Source organism: Bos indicus, chromosome 1 (genome assembly GCF_029378745.1).
Source record: "Bos indicus isolate NIAB-ARS_2022 breed Sahiwal x Tharparkar chromosome 1, NIAB-ARS_B.indTharparkar_mat_pri_1.0, whole genome shotgun sequence".
Classification (NCBI taxonomy): domain Eukaryota; kingdom Metazoa; phylum Chordata; class Mammalia; order Artiodactyla; family Bovidae; genus Bos; species Bos indicus.
Window position 1 is genome coordinate 148,878,347 of NC_091760.1, and position 23,578 is coordinate 148,901,924.

Below are 23,578 nucleotides of genomic sequence, written 5' to 3' on the forward strand. Positions count from 1 at the left end.
GCCTGGAAGGCGAAAGCTTTTCCACAAACAAGAGGCCGGCAGAGGACAAGCGTGGAGGGATCTGTCCCAGGAAGTCCCCAGAGGGTCCCGTGCTGCGTTAAACCCTTGACTCTCCCTGGGAGGCACCCAGGCACGTAACTCAGTGTGTGATCGCCATGTCCAGTGGCTCCCAGTCGTCTGGCCGTGTCTCCCGTCCGCAGAGCACCGCTGGCGCGTGCCCTCAGGGCTTAACGCCGGCCTCTGGCAGCCTGGGTTCAGCAGAACAGGTCAGGGCCCTGGGACCCAGGTCACCTGGATTTGGCTCCCTGCTCAGCTGCTTTGTGGGACCTTGAGCACGTGCATTCAACCTCTGTGTGCTGTCGTTTGCTCCGCTGCAAACAGGGTGCCGGGCGTCATCTGAGCACTCTATATTTACTGGCGTTATTCAGTCCTCACCTGCAAGGCAGGTGCTATTATTATTCCCAGGTGGACAGATGAGGGGTGTACAGACAGCATGTGATTCTTCCTGTGGTCAGTCTGGCAGTCTGACTCCCAGACCAGCGGGCTTTTAGGTTCTGGGAGGCACAGGTGGGGCCTCCAGAAATTTTCTGTCGGTTCCAGAGATGATCTCCAAGGGAAATCGGCCACAGGAACCTGCTTAAATTCAGCCTAAAAATTAATCTCTAAAAAGGTTCAGAAGGTTCACTCAGCCTGAGCCTCCGTTTCCTCCTCTGTGAAATGAGTCTGTTACTAGTAGCCTACCCCCTGGACTGATGGAAGAATTCATTGTGGTGATGGCTGACATTTGTTGGGGGCTTTCCAGGGGCTTCCCAGGTGGCTCAGTGGTTAAAAAAAGAAACAATCAAACATGCCTGCAGTGCAGGAGACATGGGTTCAGTCCCTGGGTTCGGAAGATCCCCTGGCAAAGGGAATGGCAACCCACTCCAGTATTCTTTCCTGGAGAATTCCATAGCAGAGGAGCCTGGCGGGCTATAGTCCACAGGATCGTGACGAGTTGGACATGACTGAACAACGACAATGCAGCATTTACTGAGCACTTAACCCAAGCCCTCCCTGAAGGACCCAAGGTCCTGAGCCGGGGCCCGAATCATCTCTCTCAAGCAGAAACCATGGTAGGAGGGAGAAGACATCCCCATCCCCAGCTCAGTTGTATCTAAAGTGATGCTAGACAAAGGCAGTGGGGACAGGGACGTTCAGTTCAGTCCCTCAGTTGTCTCCGACTCTTTGCGACCCCATGGACTGCAGTATGCCAGGCCTCCCTGTCCATCGCCAACTCCCAAAGCTTGCTCAAACTCATGTTCATTGAGTTGGTGATGCCATCCAACTATATCATCCTCTGTCGTCCCCTTCTCCTCCTGCCTTCAATCTTTCCCAGCATCAGGGTCTTTTCCAATGAGTCGGCTCTTCTCATCAGGTGGCCAAAGGATTGGAGCTTCAGCTTCAGCATCAATTCTTCCCATGAATATTCAGGACTGATTTCCTTTAGGATGGACTGGTTGGATCTCCTTGCAGTCCAAGGGACTCTTAAGAGTCTTCTCCAACACCACAGTTCAAAGGCATCAATTCTTCCGAGCTCAGCTTTCTTTATGGTCCAACTCTCACGTCCATACATGACTCCTGGAAAAACCATAGCTTTGACTAGATTGTCCTTTGTTGGCAAAGTAATGTCTCTGCTTTTTAATATGCTGTCTAGGTTGGTCATAGCTTTTCTTGCAAGGAGCAAGGGAAGCCCAAGGTAAATCCATTCATTGCACAGGCACATGTGTGCCTGCTGCTCTGTACCTGGCCCTGCCTGTCCACAAGTGGACAAGATAGAGGGAAGTCCTGGTCCTCCTGGCAGGCACAGACATTAACCATCCACTTTAAAATAATGATGAGAAGCGCTGCAAAGAAACGCAGGGCACTCTGCCAGCCTGTGACCTCTGCTCTGAGGGTCAAGGAGGCCTTCCTGAGGCAGAGGGGCTGAGCCAAGACCCAGGATGAGAGGATGTGCCTTCCCAGGTGTGTGTTAGAGGCTGGGAGACCCACAGCATCCACAGAGGAGGGAACACAGAGGTTTCGGGAATGCAGAGAAATCCAGGCACAGCAAAGGGGAGGGTGGCGAGTGACGTCCCGGCCGTGGCGTGGGTCCGTTTTTGTTGGCCGCATAATAAAATTGGGTAAATGGCACATATTTCTGGAAACCGAGGCACATCCTTCCTGGTACTTACAAGCCCTCCCTGAGCTGGTTGAGGCCAGCACGGCTGGGTGCTTCCCTGCAGGGTCTCCGCTTTCTCGCTGGGTCTGCAAAGCCTCAGGTGACTTGCTCCGAGCACTGCCCTGCTACTATCTGCTCGAAGGTGGTATCCATCACTTCCCAGGAGTCGCTGCTCTGCTGTTTGTGCACCTGGACCTCCCCCCATGCGTCCTGTCCAACTCCTCCAGGCGGTGCTCTGCACCACCACCATCTCCCTAACCCCCCTACCCCGCCGCCCCCAGACCCCAGCATAATGCCCACTACACTAAGACAAAAGCTCCCAAGGTCACAGGTGCTAGTGGTGAAGTGCACGGTCCACTGGAGCCCTGACTGTGCTCTCACTCATCGTCTTTCTGTTTTGTTTTGTTTTTTAAGACCATACGACAAAAAATTTTAGACTTCTTGAACCCCTTGACAGCGCCTCTTGGAGTTCAGCTGACAGCAGCAGTTGCAGCCGTGTGGAGCAGGAAGAAGGGAAAACGCCACAGTAAGACAAAGGTAAAGCCCGAAACCGAAGCCACGCGCGGACGGCCCCATGGGATCTAGAGGTGACCCCAGAGGCCGCCAGGGGAGACCTCGGAGGCGGCCCCCCCACACACCGTGTTAAACTCGTGACGTCATCGTCTAGCTGTGCCTGTTACAGCGAGGTGGGGGGAGAGAGTGGAGCCCACCCAACCTCTGTTTTCTTCTCTTCCTACCGTACGATGGGTATATCATACTTTTCATTTAGCATTTTAATCTACTGTCTAATAGTGTACTTCCAAGAGTGTATCTAACATGTACATTTCAAAGAACAACACCGTTGCGGGACCTGCCCCCCAGCCTAAGAAGTGGTTCCTCATTCTACCCGTGAGGACCCCTGGGGGCCCCTCCCTGGTTATAGTACCTTCTAAAAGCTTTCTTTTTATTTTTTTTTTTTCAAACCAATCTTTTTAAAGACTTTCTCTTTCTGGGCAGTTTTAAGTTCCCAGCAGAATGAGAGAAGGGTATAGAGATTTTCCCTACTCCCCTGCCCCCACACATGCACGTCTCCACCCCCATCAACATTCCCCCCACCCCCACCCAGAGAGGTATGCTTGTCACAGTTGCTGAACCTCCACTGACACAGTCACAGTTGACATTTGGCTTTTTTTAATTTATGAGAATAATACTCGTTTGTGATGGTAAAGAAATCATCGCATTCCTCTGCCAAGACTTTGGTTTACATTTTGCCTAAGTGTTCTCCACCGACTGGTCCATCACAAGGTCCTGCCAGGACCTTGGTCTCCTGTTTCTGTAAATCCAGCACGGGCTTCACCCTCGGTTCCGTCCATGGTCCATGTAGGTTCCTGCCCGGTACCTCTTCAGAGCGTCTGCCCCACCCCCCGGCACTGGCTCAGCGCCCAGTGTGGACCCCATTACCCGAGGAGGCAGGAGAGGCTGGTGGTCCAGGCCACCCAGCTTAGCACCTGTGGGGTCTTCCCTGGCGAGGACCCTTGTACTTCCAAGGGCAGGCTCCCACCCCCATGTTGATCATCAAAACCCACCTCCCATGCCAGGACTTTCCTTCCTTGGCCAGCTTCTGTGAACCTGGTTTTCCTGTTTCACTTGCTGTCCTCGTACTCTGGGGGCTGGCTCTGGATAATCAGCCTGTTTTCTTCAAGTTAATACTATGTTTCCAACACTCTTTCTCAGCTTGAACTCATAAAGACCAGAGCAATTGCCTGTCACTGGCTATGCCTTTTATTCCTCATCTGTATCATATACTGATTACATTCCTGTGATTAAAAGCTTTTTTTTTTTTTTAACCTTACTCTTCTTCCTACCAATACAGTCCTTTACCTAATATTCCTTTAAATATTTGTTTCAAAGATTAAAACACATCTCTTCCTCCAGGAGCAAGTATCACAGAGTGCTTGCTGGGAGTCCTGCTTATTTTTGTTGTCTCTCTCAAGGAACGGTCCTCTTCTCGGCAGATCGTTCCGGCGGCCAGCACGTCCCAGCTGACCCTAGTGGATCTGATCTGTGCGCTGAGCACCCTGCAGACGGACTCGGTGCTGCACCTGGTGAAGGAGGTGGTGAAGCACCCACCGCAGATCCGCGGGGATGAGGTCAGGAGCCTGGGGGGCCTCGGATGAACGCAGGACTCTTCCAGTCCACATTGTATAGATGGCGTCTGGGAGGGAAACAAAGGTTGCAGGAGCACCAGGGAATTCAAGGGGCCGTAAAAGGGAGGTGTTCTCGCTGGACTTTGTGGAGATGTATGAGACGTGCTCCACGGACTCCCGTCTTGAGGTGCGAACCACCTGAGGGGACGGACTTCCATCCTTACAGCCCACTGCAGAGCACTCTGCCCAGTAGTGGTTCTGTTTTCTGCAATGTACTTTGTTTATTTGACTGCACTGGGTCTTAGCTGCATCTTGCAGGATCTTTCATTGCAGGCACACGGGCCCTCTGGTTGTGGCACTTGGGCTCAGCAGTTGCGGCACACAGGCTTAGTTGCTCCGAGGCACGTGGGATCTTAGTTCCCCAGACCAGGGATTGAACCCACGTCTCTTGCATTCTCAACTACTGGACCACCAGTGAAATCCCCGTAGTGGTTCTTATCAAGGGCCTGCTGTGCGCCAAATCAAATAAATCTAGAAAGAGGAAATGGCACTTGGCTTGCAGGAACTTGCAGCCTAAAAAGCATCAAAGATAAGCAAAGCCGGACGCTGGTTAAAGGTAGAAAAGACCGACTTCATTCAGTAGCTCCAGCAGTAGGTGGAAGAGGTGCGATCAGTTCCAGCTTGTGCAGAGGTGAGTGGGTATTTTATGGGGAGGATGAATAGAAAGGGTGAAGGGCAGAGCTTCAGCAGAGTCAGGGGAGTGGAAAGCTACAAACAAGCTCGAAAGGGCTTGGTGAGTGTAATGAGAGCATAGTTACAGACCGTGTTGTGAAAGGTTGGTTCCTATGCTCCCCAGGATCCTGGGAGATAGGGGCCCTGTCTTTCTTGATGATATTTTAAAGGGATGGCTACCAGGTCCTTGGGAAAGACATTCCTGGTTTGGAGAAGAGGCATTCACATCTCAGAGGGACAGAGGAAGGATTTGTAACCATAAGCTTTTCCTAATAAATGCTCGAAGGAGGGGTCTTCAGGAACGTATCAGGACTTGGCCGAACACGCAGCAGATTGCTTCTGAGGCCTTGAGCTTTCTCATTTTAAGGGGGTCGAGGTCATCTCCCTAGGACACAGCCTTGAGCTGCTGGGAACCGTAGTCGTGTTTGCTCAAGTCTTAGTTTGTGGTATGGATGGAATCGTTTGTGCCGAAGGTACAACCTTGTAGATCAAGGTTGGGGCTTGGTCAAGATGAGGGCTCAGAGGAGCCTGGCTAAGGACTTCCCTGGCAGTCCAGTGGTTAGGACTCTCCACTTTCACTGCTGAGGGTCCCAGTTCAGTGCCTGGTCGGGGAACTAAGATCTCACAAGCCGTGCTGTGTGGCTGAAAAAAAACAAACCCAGAGACTTCTCCAGCTTAAGACTCCCTGCTGTCCAATGCAGGGCACCTGGGTTTGATCCCTAGTCAGGGAGCTGAATTCAACATGACCCTGAGCAAACTCCAGGAGATAGAGAAGGCTGGTGTGCTGTAGTCCAAGGTCACCAAGAGTTAGACGTGACTTAGCCACTGAACAACAGCAGTAAAGGGAACTAGATCCCGTAGGATGCAACTAAAGCTTCCACATGCCAGAATTAAGACCTGGAGCAGCCAAACAAACAAATATTTTAAAAATACAAAAAGCAGAGGGGCCTGACTAGACTAGGTCAAGAAGAGCATCTTTGTCCATGGGCAAGTTAAAAGTTTGCATAATTTTTGTCAAAGTACAAAATTCACACCAGAGGACTTAACTCATACTGGAGATTCTGAGAAAGCAGAGCTTTCATCTGGCTGTAGGGATGTCAGTGGTCTTTGAAGGGTGACGTGATTGAACCACAAAGCTCCTATAGTTTTTCTGCCCAATTTCTGCATAGCAGTTGAGGGAGCTTTTCTACTGCTTAGACACCTTTTCATTTACGTACAGTGGTTTTGCAATAGAACAGACTCTATGGTTTTACGCCTGAGAGGTCTTTGATTTCACCAAAGCAGACTTCTTCATTGAAAGTGTTGGAGCTATTTTGTTCTGAATTAATTTGATAGAAACCAGGGATTTGTTCTGACCTTGAAATAATTGTCCTCTCTCAGGTAATTTCAGATGATATCGTCAGAAACACTCTTAAGAATAATTCCCTAAATGAAAATTAATGGAGTGGGCCAAGCGATCACTAAAAAATAGTTTTAATTCAAACTGATATTTGTATACCAGAGCCGGTTGGAGAAGGCAATGGCACCCTACTCCAGTGCTCTTGCCTGGAAAATCCCATGGACGGAGGAGCCTGGTAGGCTGCAGTCCATGGGGTTGCTAAGAGTCAGACACGACTGAGCAACTTCACTTTCACTTTCATGCATTGGAGAAGGAAATGGCAACCCACTCCAGTGTTCTTGCCTGGAGAATCCCAGGGATGGGGGAGCCTGGTGGGCTGCCATCTATGGAGTCGCACAGAGTCGGACACGACTGAAGCGACTTAGCAGCAGCAGCAGCCAAAAAGTAGAAATAACCCGTCAGCAGATGAATGGATAAACACAGTGAGGTCTATACACATGCAGTGGATTATGACTCAGCCTTGAAAAGGAAGGAAATTCTGACACACGCTATATCATGGATGAACCTTAACAGCATTATGCTAAGGGGAATAAGTCAGTCCAAAAGGACAGTATTGCATGATTCCACTTATATGGGGTACCCAGGAGTGGTCCAGTCCACAGAGACAGAAAAGAGAAAGATAGTTACTAGAAGCTGGGGGAGGAGGGACTGGGCTTGGTGTGTAATAGGGACTGAGTTTCACTCTGTGAAGATGAAATAGTTCTGATGAATGGTGATCATAGTTGCCCAACAGTAGCAGTGAATGTCCTGAATGCCCTTGTCCTGTACCCTTAAAAATGTTTTATGTGGTAAATTTTGTCAAATACATTTTACCAAAATTTTATAACAAATAAATCTTGCTCTTAGATATTAAAGTCATAGCACAAAGGGTGGTGAACAAAAGCTAAACCTTGAAATCAGAGAAGCGTTCACGCATTTTCCCCACAGAGTGAGAAAACTGACCAGGAATACCTTTAGCAGTGTTTACAGCTCCGCCTGCCTTGCAAGAGACCCCTCCACTCAGGGCGCCTCCTCTGAAAGGGCCCGTGGCTCAGGGTCGCCCTCTGCAGAAATGTCCTCGCTGGGAGGAGGGCCTCCAGGGGCCTCTAACCAGTCAGTTACTCTCGGCCCTGGTCGCCTTCCGTCATTCCACGTGTTCATTGAACATCAAGTATGTGCGTCCACAGTGGGGAATCCTAAAGAGTGACGCCGCCCCCGCCCACAGCCAGCCTGCATTCTAGTTGGGGGAAGGAGATGAGGCAGCCTGCAGCTTAACCCCGTGAGGCCAGATCATGGAACCGGCTTAAGGAATCAGATGTAAGATGGTCACGGGAGGCTTCATGGCATCTGCCCTCAGATCTCTTCATGGCCTAGGACTCTTGTTGCTGTGGGGCTTCCCGGGTGGTGCTAGTGGTAAAGAGCCTGCCTGCCAATGCAGGAGGCAGGAGATCCGGAAAGATTCCCCTGGAGGAGGGCACGGCAACCCACTCCAGTATTCTTGCCTGGAAAATCCCTGTGACAGAGGAGCCAGGCGGGCTACAGTCCACGGGGTCGCAAAGAGTCAGACACGACCAAAGTGACTTAGCACGCACAGCAACTGGTTGCCTTTTACCCTTTTTTAAAAAGTATTTATTTCTTTATTTCCTGTGGGCATCGAGTCTTAGTTGCAGCACGCGGGATCTTTCGCTGCAGCGCACAGGCACCTTAGGTACAGCACTGAGGCGTTGTCACCCTGCAGCACTTGGGATCTTGGTTCCCTGAGCAGGGATGGAACCCCCGTCCCCTGCATTAGAAGGCAGGTTCCTAACCACTGCATGGCTGGCAGGAAGGTCCTGCCTTTTACTCTTGAACGTGAATGTTCACATAACAGACCTTGGATTGGCATTTATAACTCCAAGCAGGTTGAGGTGGCTGGAGACTGGCCTTCCCCGAGGCTGGTCAGTCCCTCCGAATGATATCCCGGCTACAGCCATGGGGGAGCTGGCCCTGCGACAGACAGCTTCATGCAGAGTGCAGGTGCTTTCCCGCTTTGTTCCTTCAGTACTTGATCTACAAGCGTCTGCAAATCCTGGGCTTAAAAATAAAAAACCAAAAGACATCATCTGGCCAACTGGCTTTTGACTTTTCGAATAACAAAGTTGCCTTTGTGGTTAGTTTAATTGGCTTAACTTCTATAACTGACAAATAGAAGGGGGAAAAAAATGTGTTTTGAAAACCTATTTCCAAGTAATTCCAGCCATTTGGGACGTAGGGAAGTTGTCTGAGCTGTCTGGGGGAAATTCCCGGAGCTAAGAATTCGCATTTGGTGTTGTCTGTAGCTCGACACGGGCTCCTGAGGCCACCAGCTTCGTGTCTGAGGAGATTCAGTCGTTATGCCAACGATTGCTTAAATACTTGCTGAAAGTCTGGGGTGAGAAGTAGGTAAATGTGGGAAAGGACTGGGAGTCTGATGAACAGGGACCTAAGGATGTGGGCCATCACAGGGTACGTTTGCTTTTATTTCACTGAGATCCTTTATATTATTATATTCAGAAGACTCCCGGAGCTGGAAACCTTTGATTTGTTAGCAGATAGAACCTGTTTGGTTCTATCAACCTATTTGAATTCTTGTCTTAGCCTTATTTCCTCCCACTTTGGAGTAATTAGCTGTGCTTTAATTTTCAGAAATCGCCCCTGGTGGATGTCCCCGTGTTGCAGTTTTGCTATGCGTTCATCCAAAGGTAACGCAGCTCCCTCAAAGGCATTTCTCATTATAGATGCTGTTGCAGTGATTTTAAGTAACTACTCTGGATTGTCCTCCTTTTTTTCTTTTAACTGAAGTGCTGTTGATTTACAGTGTCGTGTTAGTTTCAGGTGTACGGCACAGTGACTCAGTTTGATATAGGTGTGTGTGTGTGTGTGTGCCTTTTCAAATGCTTTTTCATTACAAGTTATAAGATGTTGCGTGTAGTTCCCTGTGCTTTACAGTGGGTCCTTATTGTTTACCTGTTTTGTATACAGTAGTGTGTCTATGTTAATCCCAACTTATTCTTTATCCCTCCCTGCCTCCACCCATGTGTTTCTTGATTACTGGAGAGCCTTAGTTCAGAAAGTATCTGTGTGTTACTAACCCAGCCGTGTCCAACTCTGTGTGACCCCATGGACTGTAGCCTGCCAAGCTCCTCTGTCTGTGGGATTCTCCAGGCAAGAATACTGGAGCGGCGTTGCCATTCTCCTCCTCCAGGGGATCTTGCCGACCTGGGGATCTGAGAGGTGTCCTAATTCCCTCTCAGGCCATCGGACACCCCGCCAGTCTCACTTTTTCCTTCTGTAGAGAGCGAATCTGACATCTTCAAGTCTATGTGCTGTATCTTGAACACTTTGTCAGCACAGCTTTGTGTGAGACCTGGTAAACTTCAGAATAAACAGTTTGCATTACCTTGATAACCAAAAAAAAGAGGAATTTTAAGAACCTCTTTTAGGAAAAGAAGTGACTGTTTTGGATGCTCTCCTCAGTGCTTTGCTGTGTTTTCTGCTGGGCGGCTTCATGTCGATGGACTAGAGTTTGAGCAAGCTCTGGGGGTTGGTGATGGACAGGGAAGCCTGGCGTGCTGCAGTCCATGGGGTTGCAAAGAGACACGACTGAGCGACTGAACTGAGGTTTCTGCGTGGGCTTACTGAGCTGAACACCCATCGGCAGGGGTCTCAGCTGCAGTGGTTCCCCAGGTGACTCTCTACAGGGAGAGAGGACGCTTTGCTGGCCTCCTGCGGCTCTTACGGCAGGTCCTGGATACAGCTCCCAGATGCGTCCACTGTGCGGGGAGGTTAGAGCTGCAGTAATGGGAGTGAAGGGGGTGTAGCCCTATCTCACGGACGCCTCGATAGCCTCACGTGTCTCAGGGGATTCACCTTTAGTAAATTTGACCAAACTCCCTGGCTAACAAGTTCACATTCCATGGTTATTCTGACCCATGACACCCTAGGGTTATAGGAAGGTAGATGGAGGGTCCTAGTCCCAGGAGTCCCCTGGCCCAGGATCAAGTTCAGGCCAGCCATTCACCCTCCAGCACGAGCATCACTGCTCTTTTTTGCTCCAGGAGGGGAAGATGAGCTGGTCCTTTGCTGTTGTTCAGTCACTCAGTCGTGTCCAACTCTTTGAGACCCCATGGACTGCAGCACACCAGGCCTCCCTGTCCTTCACTATCACCCAGAGTTTACTCAAACTCATGTCCATTGAGTCGGTGATGCCATCCAGCCATCTCATCCTCTGTCGTCCCCTTCTCTCCTGCCTTCAATCTTTCCCAGCATCAGGATCTTTTCAAATGAGTCAGTTCTTCACATCAGGTGACCAAAGTATTGGAGCTTCAGCTTTAGCATCAGTCCTTCCAATGAATATTCAGGATTGATCTCCTTTAGGATTGACTGGTGTGATGTCCAAGGGACTCTCAAGGGTCTTCTCCAACACCACAGTTCAAAAGCATCAATCCTTCGGCGCTCAGCCTTCCTTATGGTCCAACTCTCACATCCATACATGACCACAGGAAAAACCATAGCCTTGACTAGACGGACCTTTGTTGTTCAGGTCATGTCTCAGCTTTTTAATACACTGTCTAGGTTGATCATAGCTTTTTTTGCAAGAAGCAGGCATCTTTTAATTTCATGGCTGCAGTCACCATCCTCAGTGATTTTGGAGCCCAAGAAAATAAAGTCTGTCACTGCTTCCACTTTTCCCCATGTCCTTCCTAGTGCTCACTCATACGTGTCATAATCCCAGCAAGTGCCTGCTGCAATGGCCTGAGTGACATCGTCCAGCGGCCTCAGGGAGGCTGCCTTCTTTCAGGGAGGAGGCCCCACCCAGGACCCTCAGGATGCCGAGAGTCAGGGACCAGCACTCGGCCCTGGGACCCGCTGGCTGCGGCCCAGCTGCCTCCCTGTGTGGTGCAGCGTCACCCCACGGCAACAACCCCGAGTCCTCATTCCCCATGAGGCCTGACCTGAGAGCTACTAAAGATCAGCCTCCTGCTGGGTGACCCCTGACCTCACCTTCTGTGACCTCCCGATGGCTCACTCTGCATTTCCAGTGATGTTAGGGAGGCCAAATGCTAAATGGAGCCCGACAGGCCCAGAGATCCGTCATCCAGTTCAACGCTTTCACTTTATAGACGAGGAAACCAGGAGTGTCTGACCTGTTTAGACAGATGGCTGGTATCCAAACCTCCAAGTTCTTGCCAAAATACCACAATTTAACGCATATGTATTTTAATTTAAGAACAAAACAGGTCAGGCAGATAAGGCATCGTCCTGTGCCTTCTAACCGCCTGCGCCTAAAATGTGCTTATAATAAAACATTTTCATTAGACCTGTTCATGGCTGGATGTTTTTTCCCTCCTATTTTTTTTGTTGTTGTCTCTTTGTTTTTATTAATAGGCTCCCAGCAACAGCCTTGCAAGAGAACTTCCCCTCGCTGTTGGGCGTGTTGAAGGAGTCCGTGCAGTTGAATCTCGCTCCCCCCGGTTACTTTCTGCTTCTCAGGTACCGTGTTCCCAGCTACTCAACGTTACCGCGTTTTTTATCTTCTCCAGGAACATGTATGTTTTCCTTTCTGCTAGCATTCTCATTCTGAAGCCAATTGTCTCTCAACAGCATGCTGAATGACTTTGTGACAAGAACTCCAAACCTGGAGAGCAAGAAGGACCAAAAAGATCTGCAGGTCTGTATGTGCGTGTCCAGTAGGATGGTTCCTCTCCCAGGAGAGCATTGCCCGCCCCCCGCCTTCAGACAATCTCACTGGAGATGATAAACATTAAACATGGGGCAGAACCAGGTCTTAGGTTTGCATGTGTTCCCACATCTGACTCCCTGCATCACTGTCTTCAGAGGACTCGATAGAGTCTTCAGATGATGGTTCTCATGTCAGCCTTGAGCCATCCACCTTGCAATTTTCAAGGCGCCTGCTAGCTTCCTCCTGGACCCCGATGTGTGCAGGCTCACTCTTCAGCATGGCTGGAGCAGTAAATCTGTCTTTATACACAGATTCCCTTCCTTAGAACCTTCCCCCGCTTCTTTTTAAAGCAATTCAGACTCATGGGAAACTTCAAAAACACTGAAAAGCAAAAGTAAAGCTCAGCCACTGGAGAAGGAAAATCTCCTTTGAGTAGAAACCCAGCCAATAAGTAGGATGGAGTGAGAAAAACCAGTATGTTATAACCTTTATAATCATCGAGTGAGGAGCTTTTCGAGTCAAGGCCTTAACTTCTTTTTCAGTGTCTTTTATTCATGTATTTTTGTTGTTGGCGTGTGGTTGCCTCAACATGTCGAGTTAGTTTCTGCTGTAGAGCATGGTGAATTCAGCTGCACATTTACATATGTCCCTTGCATTTCCTTCCTTTGAGTCAAGGTCATTAAACTGTGCTGTGTATCTCATGGCCTTGGCCATACTGCCGCTCCCTGTTGTGACCCCTGGCGTTTGTGAGACCCTGAGGCTCTGGAGCTCTGCGTAAAGCCCAGTGACTCCTTTGGCTCCCCTGGTGGAGGGGAAAGCTCCATCCCAGCGCACGTGCTGCAGCCCAGCCCGTGGTCAGCAGTTCCTACGCCAAGCTGAAAGCCCTCCATCTCGTGCGGCCAGTGGCCTGCCACGGCCCCGTCCCCTCCAGTCCTCCAGGCCGAGCTTTGGCCGTGGCCAGTAAGGCGGCTGGAGGAGCTCGATGGGCCCTTGCGTCCACCCCAGAGGGTCCCAGCCCTCCTGACACTGACCCCTTCCTAGTGCTTCCAGGCACCCCAACTTCCCCATCTGCTCACTGCCCTCGAAATGGCAGCTTCTCTTAAGCCCTCAACCCCTTGTCTTGATGTTTTTTTCATATTTATTTTACTGAAGCGTAAGCAGTGCGTGTTAACGTCTGCTGTACAGCACAGTGGCTCAGTTTGCACGTATGTGCATTCTTTCTCCTCTTAGTTTCCATTATGGTTCATCGCAGGATATTGAACACAGCTCCCCTCTGCTCTACAGCAGGACCTCTGTCTGTCCATCCTATATATGTAATAGTTTGCATCTGCTGATCCCAGCCTCCTGCTCTGTCCCTCCTGCGCCCCTTCCCCCTTAGCAGCCACAAGTCTGTCCTGTGTGTCTGTGAGTCTGCTTTCTGTTTCCTAGATAGGTTCCGTTGCGTTGTATCATAGATTCCACATGTCAGTGTTATCATCTGACGTGTGTCTTTCTCTGCCTGGCTTCGCTTAGCATGATCATCCCCAGATCCATCCGTCCTTCCACGATCTCCCTTGCTGCCAGCGTCCACGCCTGCCCCTCTGCCCGGGTGCACCGTGGACGGTTCCCTCGGGTGCGCTGCCCCCGTCCCTCCCACCAGGGAGGGACCTACTCTTGCTTCATGCCCGAACACACCTGCTGCACTCACAGCAGAAGCCAGGACTGCTTACGTGTCAGGGACGTGTAGCCCCTCTTAGCTGATGATACCCCATGATACCCGCTCCGCGTCTCCACTTGTGTCCCGGCTTCTTGACCGGATTCTGTGCTGAGAGCACTCCTATGCTCTTCACCCTCAAGTCAGTTTGAACTTACTCAGTTTTGTTTCTGGCCGTGTTCGTCGAAGGTGCATTTCTAGTACCCGTGGTCCTAAAGAAACCAGAAATCCAACCTGCCAAATGCGTTGTGCCGCTGTGACTTCCTGTGTATCCGTTTTACCTACTGACCATAGAGCAGCCACAGCTCAACATATGGCTGCTGAGCCCTTGTAATGTGGCTTGCCTGAACTGAACGTGCCGTAAGCATAAAACACACATCAGGTTTAAAAGACTTAGACCAAAGAAGCGTGCCGAAGCTCACTAATAATTTTTTATTGGTTATATGTTGAGACTACTTTGGATGTATCAAGATGCACACTGTGAACTTGTTTCTTCTTTTAAGGTAGCTGCTCGAAGACTTCATTACCTGTATGCTTCATAGCCGTGACTTGCATTATACTTCTGTCGGATGGTGCTACCTTAGGCACTTAAGACTCTCTTAACTTCCTTTCCTCTTTTCTCTCGGTTCCTCTCAGGAAGTCACTCAAAAAATTCTGGAAGCTGTTGGGAACATTGCTGGGTCTTCCTTAGAACAAACCAGCTGGCTGAGCAGGAACTTGGAAGTGAAGGCCCAGCCTCAGATCTCTCTAGAAGAATCCGATGCTGAGGAAGACTTGCACGGTGGGTGTATATGGCTCAGAAAGTAATGCCTGCTGCCAGGTTGCGGGTCTCTCTCTGCATTAAAAATCATCTGGCTTTGCTTCTTACAAAATAAGTTGTAGTATCATAAACATAAGTTGTAGTAAAATGAACAGTAGAATTCCACTGGAAGGATTCCAAGTGACCCATGCTACTGTGTTCAGCCTTCCATGAGCCTAGATGAGGGTCCTGGGAGATAACTTCCCAAGATAATTTGCATGGACTCAGTGGTAGAAATCTTTGTGAGGTAAAGAATAGGGAGAATGCATGTGTTTTTTTTTTTGTTGTTTGTTTGTTTTATGGAGCCGTGGAAAGAAAACTTAGTAAACCAGCTCACTGTTGTCAGGCAGTTGATGTATTTCATTTCTGGCCTGCCTTCCAGAAATCCTTGTATTTGGTCATTGCCCAGGTCATTAAGATTTTATCACGGCAGTCACACACAGTAGGCACACCCCAGCCTTATCATTAGTTGTAACTTCCTAGGCAAATGGTCGGGAGACTCTCAAAGGAGACTCATCTCTTTATTTGGAGGACCACTGACCAGCCAGAAACCCCCGAGGGGTCTGAATTAAATGCCACAGTGCGGACTGTCAGTTGCTGGTGCCCTAAAGACCACCGGGTGAATCTGTCAGTCAGGCACATCTCAGGTTATTGGATCCGCTGCAGCAAGGGAGATGCTTGGCTGAGTCAGAGGGGTGTCTCAGCAGGAGACACTTGGGGAAGATGGTTGGGGGCTGTGGGGCATAGGTTGAGTTGAATGTAGCAGATGTTTCAAGGTGGGTACTGGGTGGAGTTAGTGATCAGATACCTCTGCACTGGTGGGCACAGTGCTAGGCGGGGGCCCACAAGTGAATCTTCATCAACACGCTGCTTGTTTTGGTAAGTGAGCCGCTTTAGTTGGTTTAGTCTTTCTTTCAGGATTAGGCATATCTTGGAGCAAGTATTAATAATTACTGTTGCAAGTTCTCAGTATTATTTAATACACAGACACTATGCCCAGTCCCGACATTGCTCAGCACTAGACAAGAAAATTGGGCTCCCCTGAGAGCTCAGCTGGCAAAGAATCCGCCTGCAATGCAGGAGACCCCAGTTCGATTCCTGGGTCGGGAAGATCCACTGGAGGAGGGATAGGCTACCCACTCTAGTATTCTTGGGCTTCCCTGGTGGCTCAGCTGGTAAAGAATCCCCCTGCGATGTGGGAGACCTGGGTTCGATCCCTGGGTTGGGAGGATCCCCTGGAGAAGGGCAAGGCTGCCCACTCCAGTGTTCCGGCCTGGAGAAATCCATGGGCTGAACAGTCATGGGGTCGCAAAGAGCTGGGCACAGCAGCGCTGGACACGACTGAGCGCCTTGCACTTCACTTTCACCTTTACCTTCCCTCCCATTCTGATGCGACCTCGATCATTATCATTAGCAGTTGTTGTAGCAGCAGAAACAACCTGAATCCATGGGTTTTAACGTACAAAGGATGGCGTGTCAAGAAATCTGGGCTCTTTTCTCTTGCAAGTAGCAGAAACCCACTCCAGGAGGACAGAAGCGCAGCAGCACAGGGAGTTCTGGCTCACACGCATGAAATGCCCATGCGTGCTCTCCATGTCTGGTTTTGAGGGCAGAGTGGGAACCAGGTGTTCAGACGCAGTTCATCAAATCTTGTGCGGGCGTTCTGGTTGGTTCTTCCTGGTCTGCGGCTGGCCCAGTAGCGGGCAGGAAGGGCTCATGTCCTGGAGCCCCGAGAAGCGGTCTCCCACCCAAGAGGGGCATCTCTTCCCAGGAGGAGAAGGGATGGCGTTGGACAGACGTTTAAATCATGGTGCCCCGTTCCATCACTTCCACCGTATTTATTTGACAGCTAGCTTTGCGGTTTACGTAAGAAAAATAATTGCACTTTACTCTGTACTGAAGATCCTGAAGCTAGTGTGCTATCGTTTGCTAATGTAAACCAACAATTATGTCTTCTCAGGCTATGGCTCTGATTATAGGTGTGGTTCCAGGGAAGGAGAGTCTGTGCCTCTCCTTGACTCCTTTGCTCTCAGTTACTGTGCCATAGTTTGCGGTGTAAGGGTTAAACTGCCTCTTTAATCCTGGCGTGCTGCAGTCCGTGGGGCCGCAGAGAGTCAGACATGACTGAGCGACTGAACAGCCACCAACAGTTCAGCTGAACTGTGTCAAATGTTACTGGGCCTGACTTTTTTGCCGTCGTTAGATTTAACCTCAAGACAGTAATGTAGTAAAATAATTATCTGATTTTTTTATTTAAGAAAAGAAATCGTAGGACTTCCCGTTGGTTCAGTGGTTAAGACTCGGCGCTCCCAATGCAAGACGCATGGGTCTGGTGCCTGGTTGGGCAACCAAGACCCTACAGTGCAACATAAAAAGAAAAAAAAAATCATAGAATTTCAAAGCAGAAATGACTTGCAGGCTTCTTAATGAGCAATTTGGGTAAACTCCTGGAGTTGGTAATGGACAGGGAGGCCTGACGTGCTGCAGTCCATGGGGTCGCAATGAGTCGGACACGACAGAGCGACTGAACTGAACTAATTATAATTAGCAAACTGTAGAGTATCAAAAGAGTCTCTGGATCATAACTATTTTTTATTTCAGTCTTGAACAAACTAAGGATGCTGGCCATATCAAGCATGAAACAGAATGAGGCTTCAAATGATGTGCTTTTTTCGGCTTGGAGTCTTTATGCATGCAGCAGACATGCAGGGTCTTCCGTGTATATTTGAGTCTGGTGTGTGCCACACACCGTGTTCTAGACGCTGGTGCTCCAGCAGCAAACAGAATGAACAGGGTCTCTGCTGTTGTGGGGGTGACATGGAAGGTGATGGTCCAGAGTAAATTAACAAAGGTATCTTTAAGTTCTTCTGGAAATGCAAAGTCATTCCAAATTTTTATATATATATATATATATATATATATTTTTTTTTTTTAATGGGAGTGGGGCAGGGTTCACTGTAGATGTTACAGAACATGTCGCCCACAGAACTGACAGTTGTGCAGAGAAAGGAAAGATAAAGTGGGGTGGGCGGGGACTTCCTCGGTGGTCCAGTGGTTGCGTGTCCATCTGCCAGTGCAGGGGGCAGGGATTCCATCCCTGGTCAGGGAGCTTAAGAGCCCACCTGCCTCAGGACAACTAAGCCTGTGCACCACAACTGCCGAAGCCTGCACACTGCAACGAAGCGAGAAGTGTTAGTGTCTCAGTCACGTCTGACCCTTTGTGACCCCATGGGCTGTAGCCCGCCAGGCTCCTCTGTCCATGGATTTCTCCCGGCAAGAACACTGGAGTGGGTTGCCATGCCCTCCTCCAGGGGATCTTCCTGACCTAGGGATAGAACCCAGGTCTCCTCCCTGGCAGGCAGTTGGATCATGTGAGCCACCAGGGAAGCCCACCACAACAGAGAGGAACCCCCAGTTGCTGCAGCTAGGGAAAATCCGTGCACAGCAGCAAAGACCCAGCACAGCCAAAAATAAAAGATAAGAAGGCGAGCATGCAGAGACCTAAGAAGGCGCTTCCCAGGGTGGGGGGGCAGGGATGGCAAACCCTTGGGCTGGGAGTGGGCTGAGACCGAGAAACCTCGAGACCAGCCCTCTGGGAGCCTACCGAGCAGTCAGGCGAGGTCCGAGAGAGCGCGGGGGAGGAGGGCCATGGGGCTCGAGGCTGAGCTCGCCTCGGGGCTTGGCCGTCTGCCCGCTTGCTGCGGGAAGCCATTCAAGCTTTTGGAGCAGTGACAGGATCAGACTGAGTTTTCAGAAAACATCAGTGTGGCGGCTGGGAGCAACATGGGCCGCAGCCACCCACAACAGAAACCAGAGGTTCAGACAGAAGGCTCTCGTGGTGCTTCAGGCGCAGCTGACACTGAATCAGAGGCATGGGCGCTAGAATTCAGTGGGCTGGTGGGAGGGCAGGGTCCCCGGCTGATGGACTGGGACGCGGGAGTCACCGAAAGGCACTCAAGGGTGACTTCGGGTTTTGCAGGAACATCTGGGGGGCGGGAAATGGAGCCTGGGTTTGCATGGCCATATTAAATCTTGAGATGGTCTGAGAAAGAGTCGGGAAAGGTCACTGGGGTAGGTTGAGAAACCGAGAAAATGTCGAGTCATGGAAACTATGAAGGAGAGTGTTTCCAGAAGGAGGGAGGAGGCACACTCGTGGTTGGTGAGAAGGCTGCTGAGAAGCAGTGTGAGATAAGGACGCAGGCTCTCTGGACCCGGCTGGGGGTCATGGCATGCTGGGATCAAGGGGCATAAAGGACTGAGATGAGAAGGACCTGGCCATGGGTGTTGATAACCCACTGAGGCTTAATCATCAGCGGGACAGGAATGAAGTACTGAATGCATGCTCAGTGGTGTCCAGCTCTTTGAGACCCTATGGACTGCAGCCCATATGCTAACCCTACTACAGAGCGATGGTGGTGTCTGACCCTTTGTGACCCCGTGGACTATAGTCCACCAGGCTCCTCTGTCCAGGGGATTCTCCAGGCAAGGATACTGGAGTGGGTTGCCATTTCCTTATCCAGGGGATCTTCCCAACCCAGGAATCGAACCCGGGTCTCCTGCATCGCAGGCAGATTCTTTACCAACTGAGCTACAGGGAAGCCCCATAGAGAACCGCCCCCATCCCCGCAATGTCCCTCGGTGCTATGCTGCCTTCCCCACTTGCCAACGTAATTCTCCAAGAGGCTCCTCTGTCCACAGGAGTCTCCAGGCAAGAATACTGGAGTGGGTTGCCATTTCCTCCTCCAGGGATCATCCTGACCCAGGGATCAAACCTGCATTCCCTGCACTGCAGGCAGATTCCGTACGACTTGAGCCATCAGGGAAGTCCTAATGAAGTAGTACTAGGGACCAAAGAATATCGTTTATTTGGCTTATTTTTCAGTTAGAGTTCGTCGAAGCATATTTGTATGGTGATGGAACAGTGCAGCAGAGCGGTAGGAATCAAGACCAGAAGGTGAAAGGATAGTTAGAAAGTGACGTTTTTCATGGCCATCTGTCCGGTCGCTCAGTCATGTCCGACTCTTTGAGACCCCATGAACCCCATCACACCAGGCCTCCCGGTCCATCACCAACTCTCGGAGTTTACTCAAACTCATGTCCATCGAGTCAGTGATGCCATCCAACCATCTCATCCTCTGTCGTCCCCTTCTCCTCCCGCCTTCAGTCTTTCCCAGCATCAGCTCTTTACAGCCAAAGGGCCAGGGTTAACATGGTAAATGGAATTACTGTTCTTTGACAAGAGCCAGGAACATGTGTATCAAACAGACAAGGCAGAGAACACAGATATCAGTGTTCTAGATTAATAACGCCTGGGGCCAAACCGAGGGAGTTCGCATTTGTTTACATTCATTTTCTGAATGAGATTTGAAGTGAGGCTGCCAGCTGAGAAGGTGCACATGGTGGTGGCTCTGGAGGGAGGAGGTGGATTAGGTTGGAGCGTGAGGAAGCCAGCATAGTGCTGAGATTCACGGGGAAGGTGTATAGTAGCATCAGGTGTTTTTTGAGGTTCATGGTCATGAAATAGAGTGAGATCTAGTTCATAGTGGTTTGATTTCTCCAGAGCATTTTGCTGTGTGGAACTAGGCAATCGCTGGGTTTAGCCAAGCTTTGCATGCCTCTGAGTGAGTGCTTCAGGAGGGAGACAGGAGAAAAAGAATGAAGAATGCTCTCAAGGTGGCTGATGGACCACAGGTATGGGTGGGGAGGAAAAGACGCGAAGACTTGGGGGGGTGATGGCTAGTTAAGGTGGGGAATTGCAGGGGCTGGAGGAAGCTGTCATAGCATCATTCCAGGAATAAGCGAGCAGGTGGAATAAGACATGGTCACGACAGGAGGCCGGAGATGGAGATTTGGGAAGCTGGCGCAGCCACGTGTGTGACGGTGACAGTGGCTGGCTGAGCTGCAGCAAAATAAAAAGATCGCTGAAAAGACTTGCGCAGCTCAGAGGCCAGGGTGACAGGCGCCACCCAAGGGGATGTTGAAGTTGCAAGAATGATGATGGGAAGAGAAGCAGGGAGGAAGATGGTGAGCTGGTGCTAAGCAAAGGTTTTCAGTTGCTGAAACTGAACACGTGAGAAGAGAAGAATATGTGACACATACTTACACGCGTAATCAGCGTGAAAGGTGGAGACTCGTGACTCACGTTCACATGATGCTTTGGGGGCATAAGATGGACGGATGGTGACCAATCCATCTTGAGTTTGTTTTTTTTTTTTGGCTGTTCGGCCTGCGAGATCTTAGCTCCCTGACTAGGGAGTGACCCCCAGCCCCAGCAGTGAGGTTGCAGCGTCCTAACCACTGGGCCAGTGGGCACATCCCCCATCCATCACAGTTAAAACACAAATGCCTCTCTCAGCAGATGTTGCTGCCGCCACCTCAGCGATGGTGTCCGCCTCTGCACCCTCAGTGTACAGCGTGCAGGCCTTGTCCCTCCTGGCAGAGGTGAGTACGCATCTGCCTCGTCATCCCCGCCGGGGGAATGAGGCTTCACGGGGGCGCGTCCATTCTTAGAGGCTGGGGGCTCGGGCTGCACCGTCCCGGCTGAGCTGGTAAGCCAGCCTGGGCCTCTGGCTGCCCCATGGGGTTGCCCTGCGAGGCTGTCTGTGGCCACATTCCCGCTTCCTTTAGGAGAGTCCTGTGTTCCGATTCCTGTTCTCCTAGGTCCTGGCATCGCTCCTGGACATGGTTTACCGAAGTGACGAGAAGGAGAAAGCGGTGCCCTTGATCTCACGTTTGCTTCACTATGTTTTCCCTTACCTACGCAATCACAGGTATGGCTGCCACCACCTCTCTGTAACCCCCCAAGCCCGCCCACTCCTGCCCAGGTGTGGGAAGATGGCTAATGGGAAACGCATCCAACAGGGCTCCTCTCGGCCTCTGACCTTGACCCTTTGCCCTTCCCACCCCCTTGCAGCGCCTACAACGCCCCCAGCTTCCGGGCGGGCGCCCAGCTGCTGAGTTCTCTGAGCGGTTATGCCTATACCAAACGGGCCTGGAAGAAAGAAGCCCTGGAGTTATTCTTGGATCCAGCCTTCTTCCAGATGGACACGGCTTGTGTGCAGTAAGAAACACCATCCTGATTAAAAAAAACGGGCCGGGAACCATCAAGTAGCAAAGTGTGTGGGTTTCTACAATTAGTTCCCATTCCTGAAATGGTGAGCAGAGCTAGGTATTATCATCCCAAATCTTAGGACATCCCTCGCAGGTTAACGGTGTATTTCCGGGGAAGGAATTGAAGTCTTCTGAAAATGACACAGGTGCCCTTTTTTTTTTTTTAATAATCAAGAGAAGAATTGTTATTATTCCTAAAGAGCATAACAAGGGGTTCCAGCTGTACTTGGCCTAGTGCTGCTCTGTCTTGTAATCACAAGATGATGGACCAGCACTGAGACGTCAGGGCTCTGTGGTCACCCTCCTGGGTCCTTCCCCCCACTTCTGGGCTTGCACTCCACGAGTCGTCTCTGAGACCGTGCAGCCACCTGCCTCTGCGTGGGCAGCAGAGATGCATAGAATCAGGATGAACTGACTGCGCTTTCTACTCGGAGGTCAGCAGAACCACTCATAACTCTGCCCGTGGCTTGGCTGAACATGTCTTTATTAACAGCAGGGGTCGCACTGGTCAGCTTCTTTGACCACAGCTTTCACCCTGGGTCGGTCAGATCCATTGGAAAACGGACAGGCTACCCACTCCAGTGTTCCTGGGCTTCCCTGGTAGCTCAGTTGGTAAAGAATCCGCCTGCAGTGGGGGAGACCACAGTTTGAGTCCTGGGTTGGGAAGATCCGCTGGAGACGGGATAGGCTACCCACTCGAGTATCCTTGGGCTTCCCTGTGGCTCAGCTGGTAAAGAATCTGCTTGCAATGCAGGAGATCTGGGTTCAATCCCTGGGTTGGGAAGATCCCCTGGAAAAGGGAAAGGCTACCCACTCTAGGATTCTGGCCTGGAGAATTCTGTGGACTGTATAGTTCATGGGGTCGCAAAGAGTCGGACACGACTGAGCGACTTTGACTTTCACCCTGTAATCCTTTTGCACCGTGGGAGAGTCTGAGGAAAACTAGTGATATTTGTCTTCAGGGCCCCAACTGCCCTTCCTCAACACAAGTGTAAGGACATCATCTGTGCAAACACATTTAAGGGCAACCCTTGCAAAAGCCCTTTGATTCAGATGGTAAAGGATTCCGCCTGCAATGCAGGAGACCCGGGTTCAATCCCTGGGTTGGAAAGATCCCCAGAGAAGGGAATGGCAACCCACTCCAGTTTTCTTGCCTGGAGAATCCCATGGACAGAGGAGCCTGATGGGCTCCATGGGGTTGCAAAGAGTCAGATACAACGGAGTGACTAACACTTCTTTTTTTTTTTTTTTTTTGCAAAAGCCAAAGGACTTTGACACAAGTGCTTTCTTTTATGGTGGTCTGGGAATTATTCATTACTCCCTGTTATTTATTCCCTATATTAAGGTTATAAATGAAGAGCTTCTGCTTAGTTTCTCCTTATTCATCCCTTTCACTAACTTTTCAGAAAGCAGTCTTTAATCTTAAAGGGACATGTTATTTTCCCTTGATATTTTTGACTGGGCTGTCACCCTTTGCATATTTAACTTTGCTTTTTTTTTTTTTTTTTAATATCCAGTTGGAAGTCCATTATTGACCATCTTCTGACTCATGAGAAAACTATGTTTAAAGATCTAATGAGTAAGTTTTTCTGTGTTAATGTGCACATAAGTCATACTTTAAAGGACCGATGCCTTTTGGTCATAATGAGCTTTTACCACATTTCAGAACGTGGCTCAAACTTTTTATGGTGCAGTTTCAGCCACAAACTATACTGTGATGCATAGGATTTGCCGGGACTCCATGAATGAACCTTTCTGGTTCCAGTCGGTTGACAAGAATGCCTCTCACCACCATTTTTGCATTTTTATAATGGAGAAAATACTTTTGAAAGCAATGATAAA

At 50.1% G+C, this 23,578-nt stretch overlaps 1 protein-coding gene across 8 annotated transcripts in view; it reads left to right on the forward strand.

Moving 5' to 3' along the window:
* DOP1B (DOP1 leucine zipper like protein B) overlaps nucleotides 1-23,578 on the forward strand; it is a 131,178-nt gene that overhangs the window by 91,036 nt on the left and 16,564 nt on the right. For 5 of the 8 annotated variants that reach the window (XR_011568658.1, XM_070796656.1, XM_070796660.1 and 2 more), the window contains 10 exons: nucleotides 2,612-2,734; nucleotides 4,171-4,326; nucleotides 9,098-9,153; nucleotides 11,840-11,944; nucleotides 12,056-12,122; nucleotides 14,464-14,608; nucleotides 20,982-21,067; nucleotides 21,287-21,396; nucleotides 21,540-21,686; nucleotides 23,254-23,315. Coding sequence is in view for 7 of the 8 variants with exons in the window: in XM_070796656.1 (XP_070652757.1) it covers nucleotides 2,612-2,734; nucleotides 4,171-4,326; nucleotides 9,098-9,153; nucleotides 11,840-11,944; nucleotides 12,056-12,122; nucleotides 14,464-14,608; nucleotides 20,982-21,067; nucleotides 21,287-21,396; nucleotides 21,540-21,686; nucleotides 23,254-23,315 (1,057 nt within the window). In the remaining variant the exon portion in view is untranslated. The remainder of the gene's footprint in view (nucleotides 1-2,611; nucleotides 2,735-4,170; nucleotides 4,327-9,097; nucleotides 9,154-11,839; nucleotides 11,945-12,055; nucleotides 12,123-14,463; nucleotides 14,609-20,981; nucleotides 21,068-21,286; nucleotides 21,397-21,539; nucleotides 21,687-23,253; nucleotides 23,316-23,578) is intronic. The other 3 variants (XM_070796671.1, XM_070796677.1, XM_070796684.1) reach the window with 3 other exon arrangements.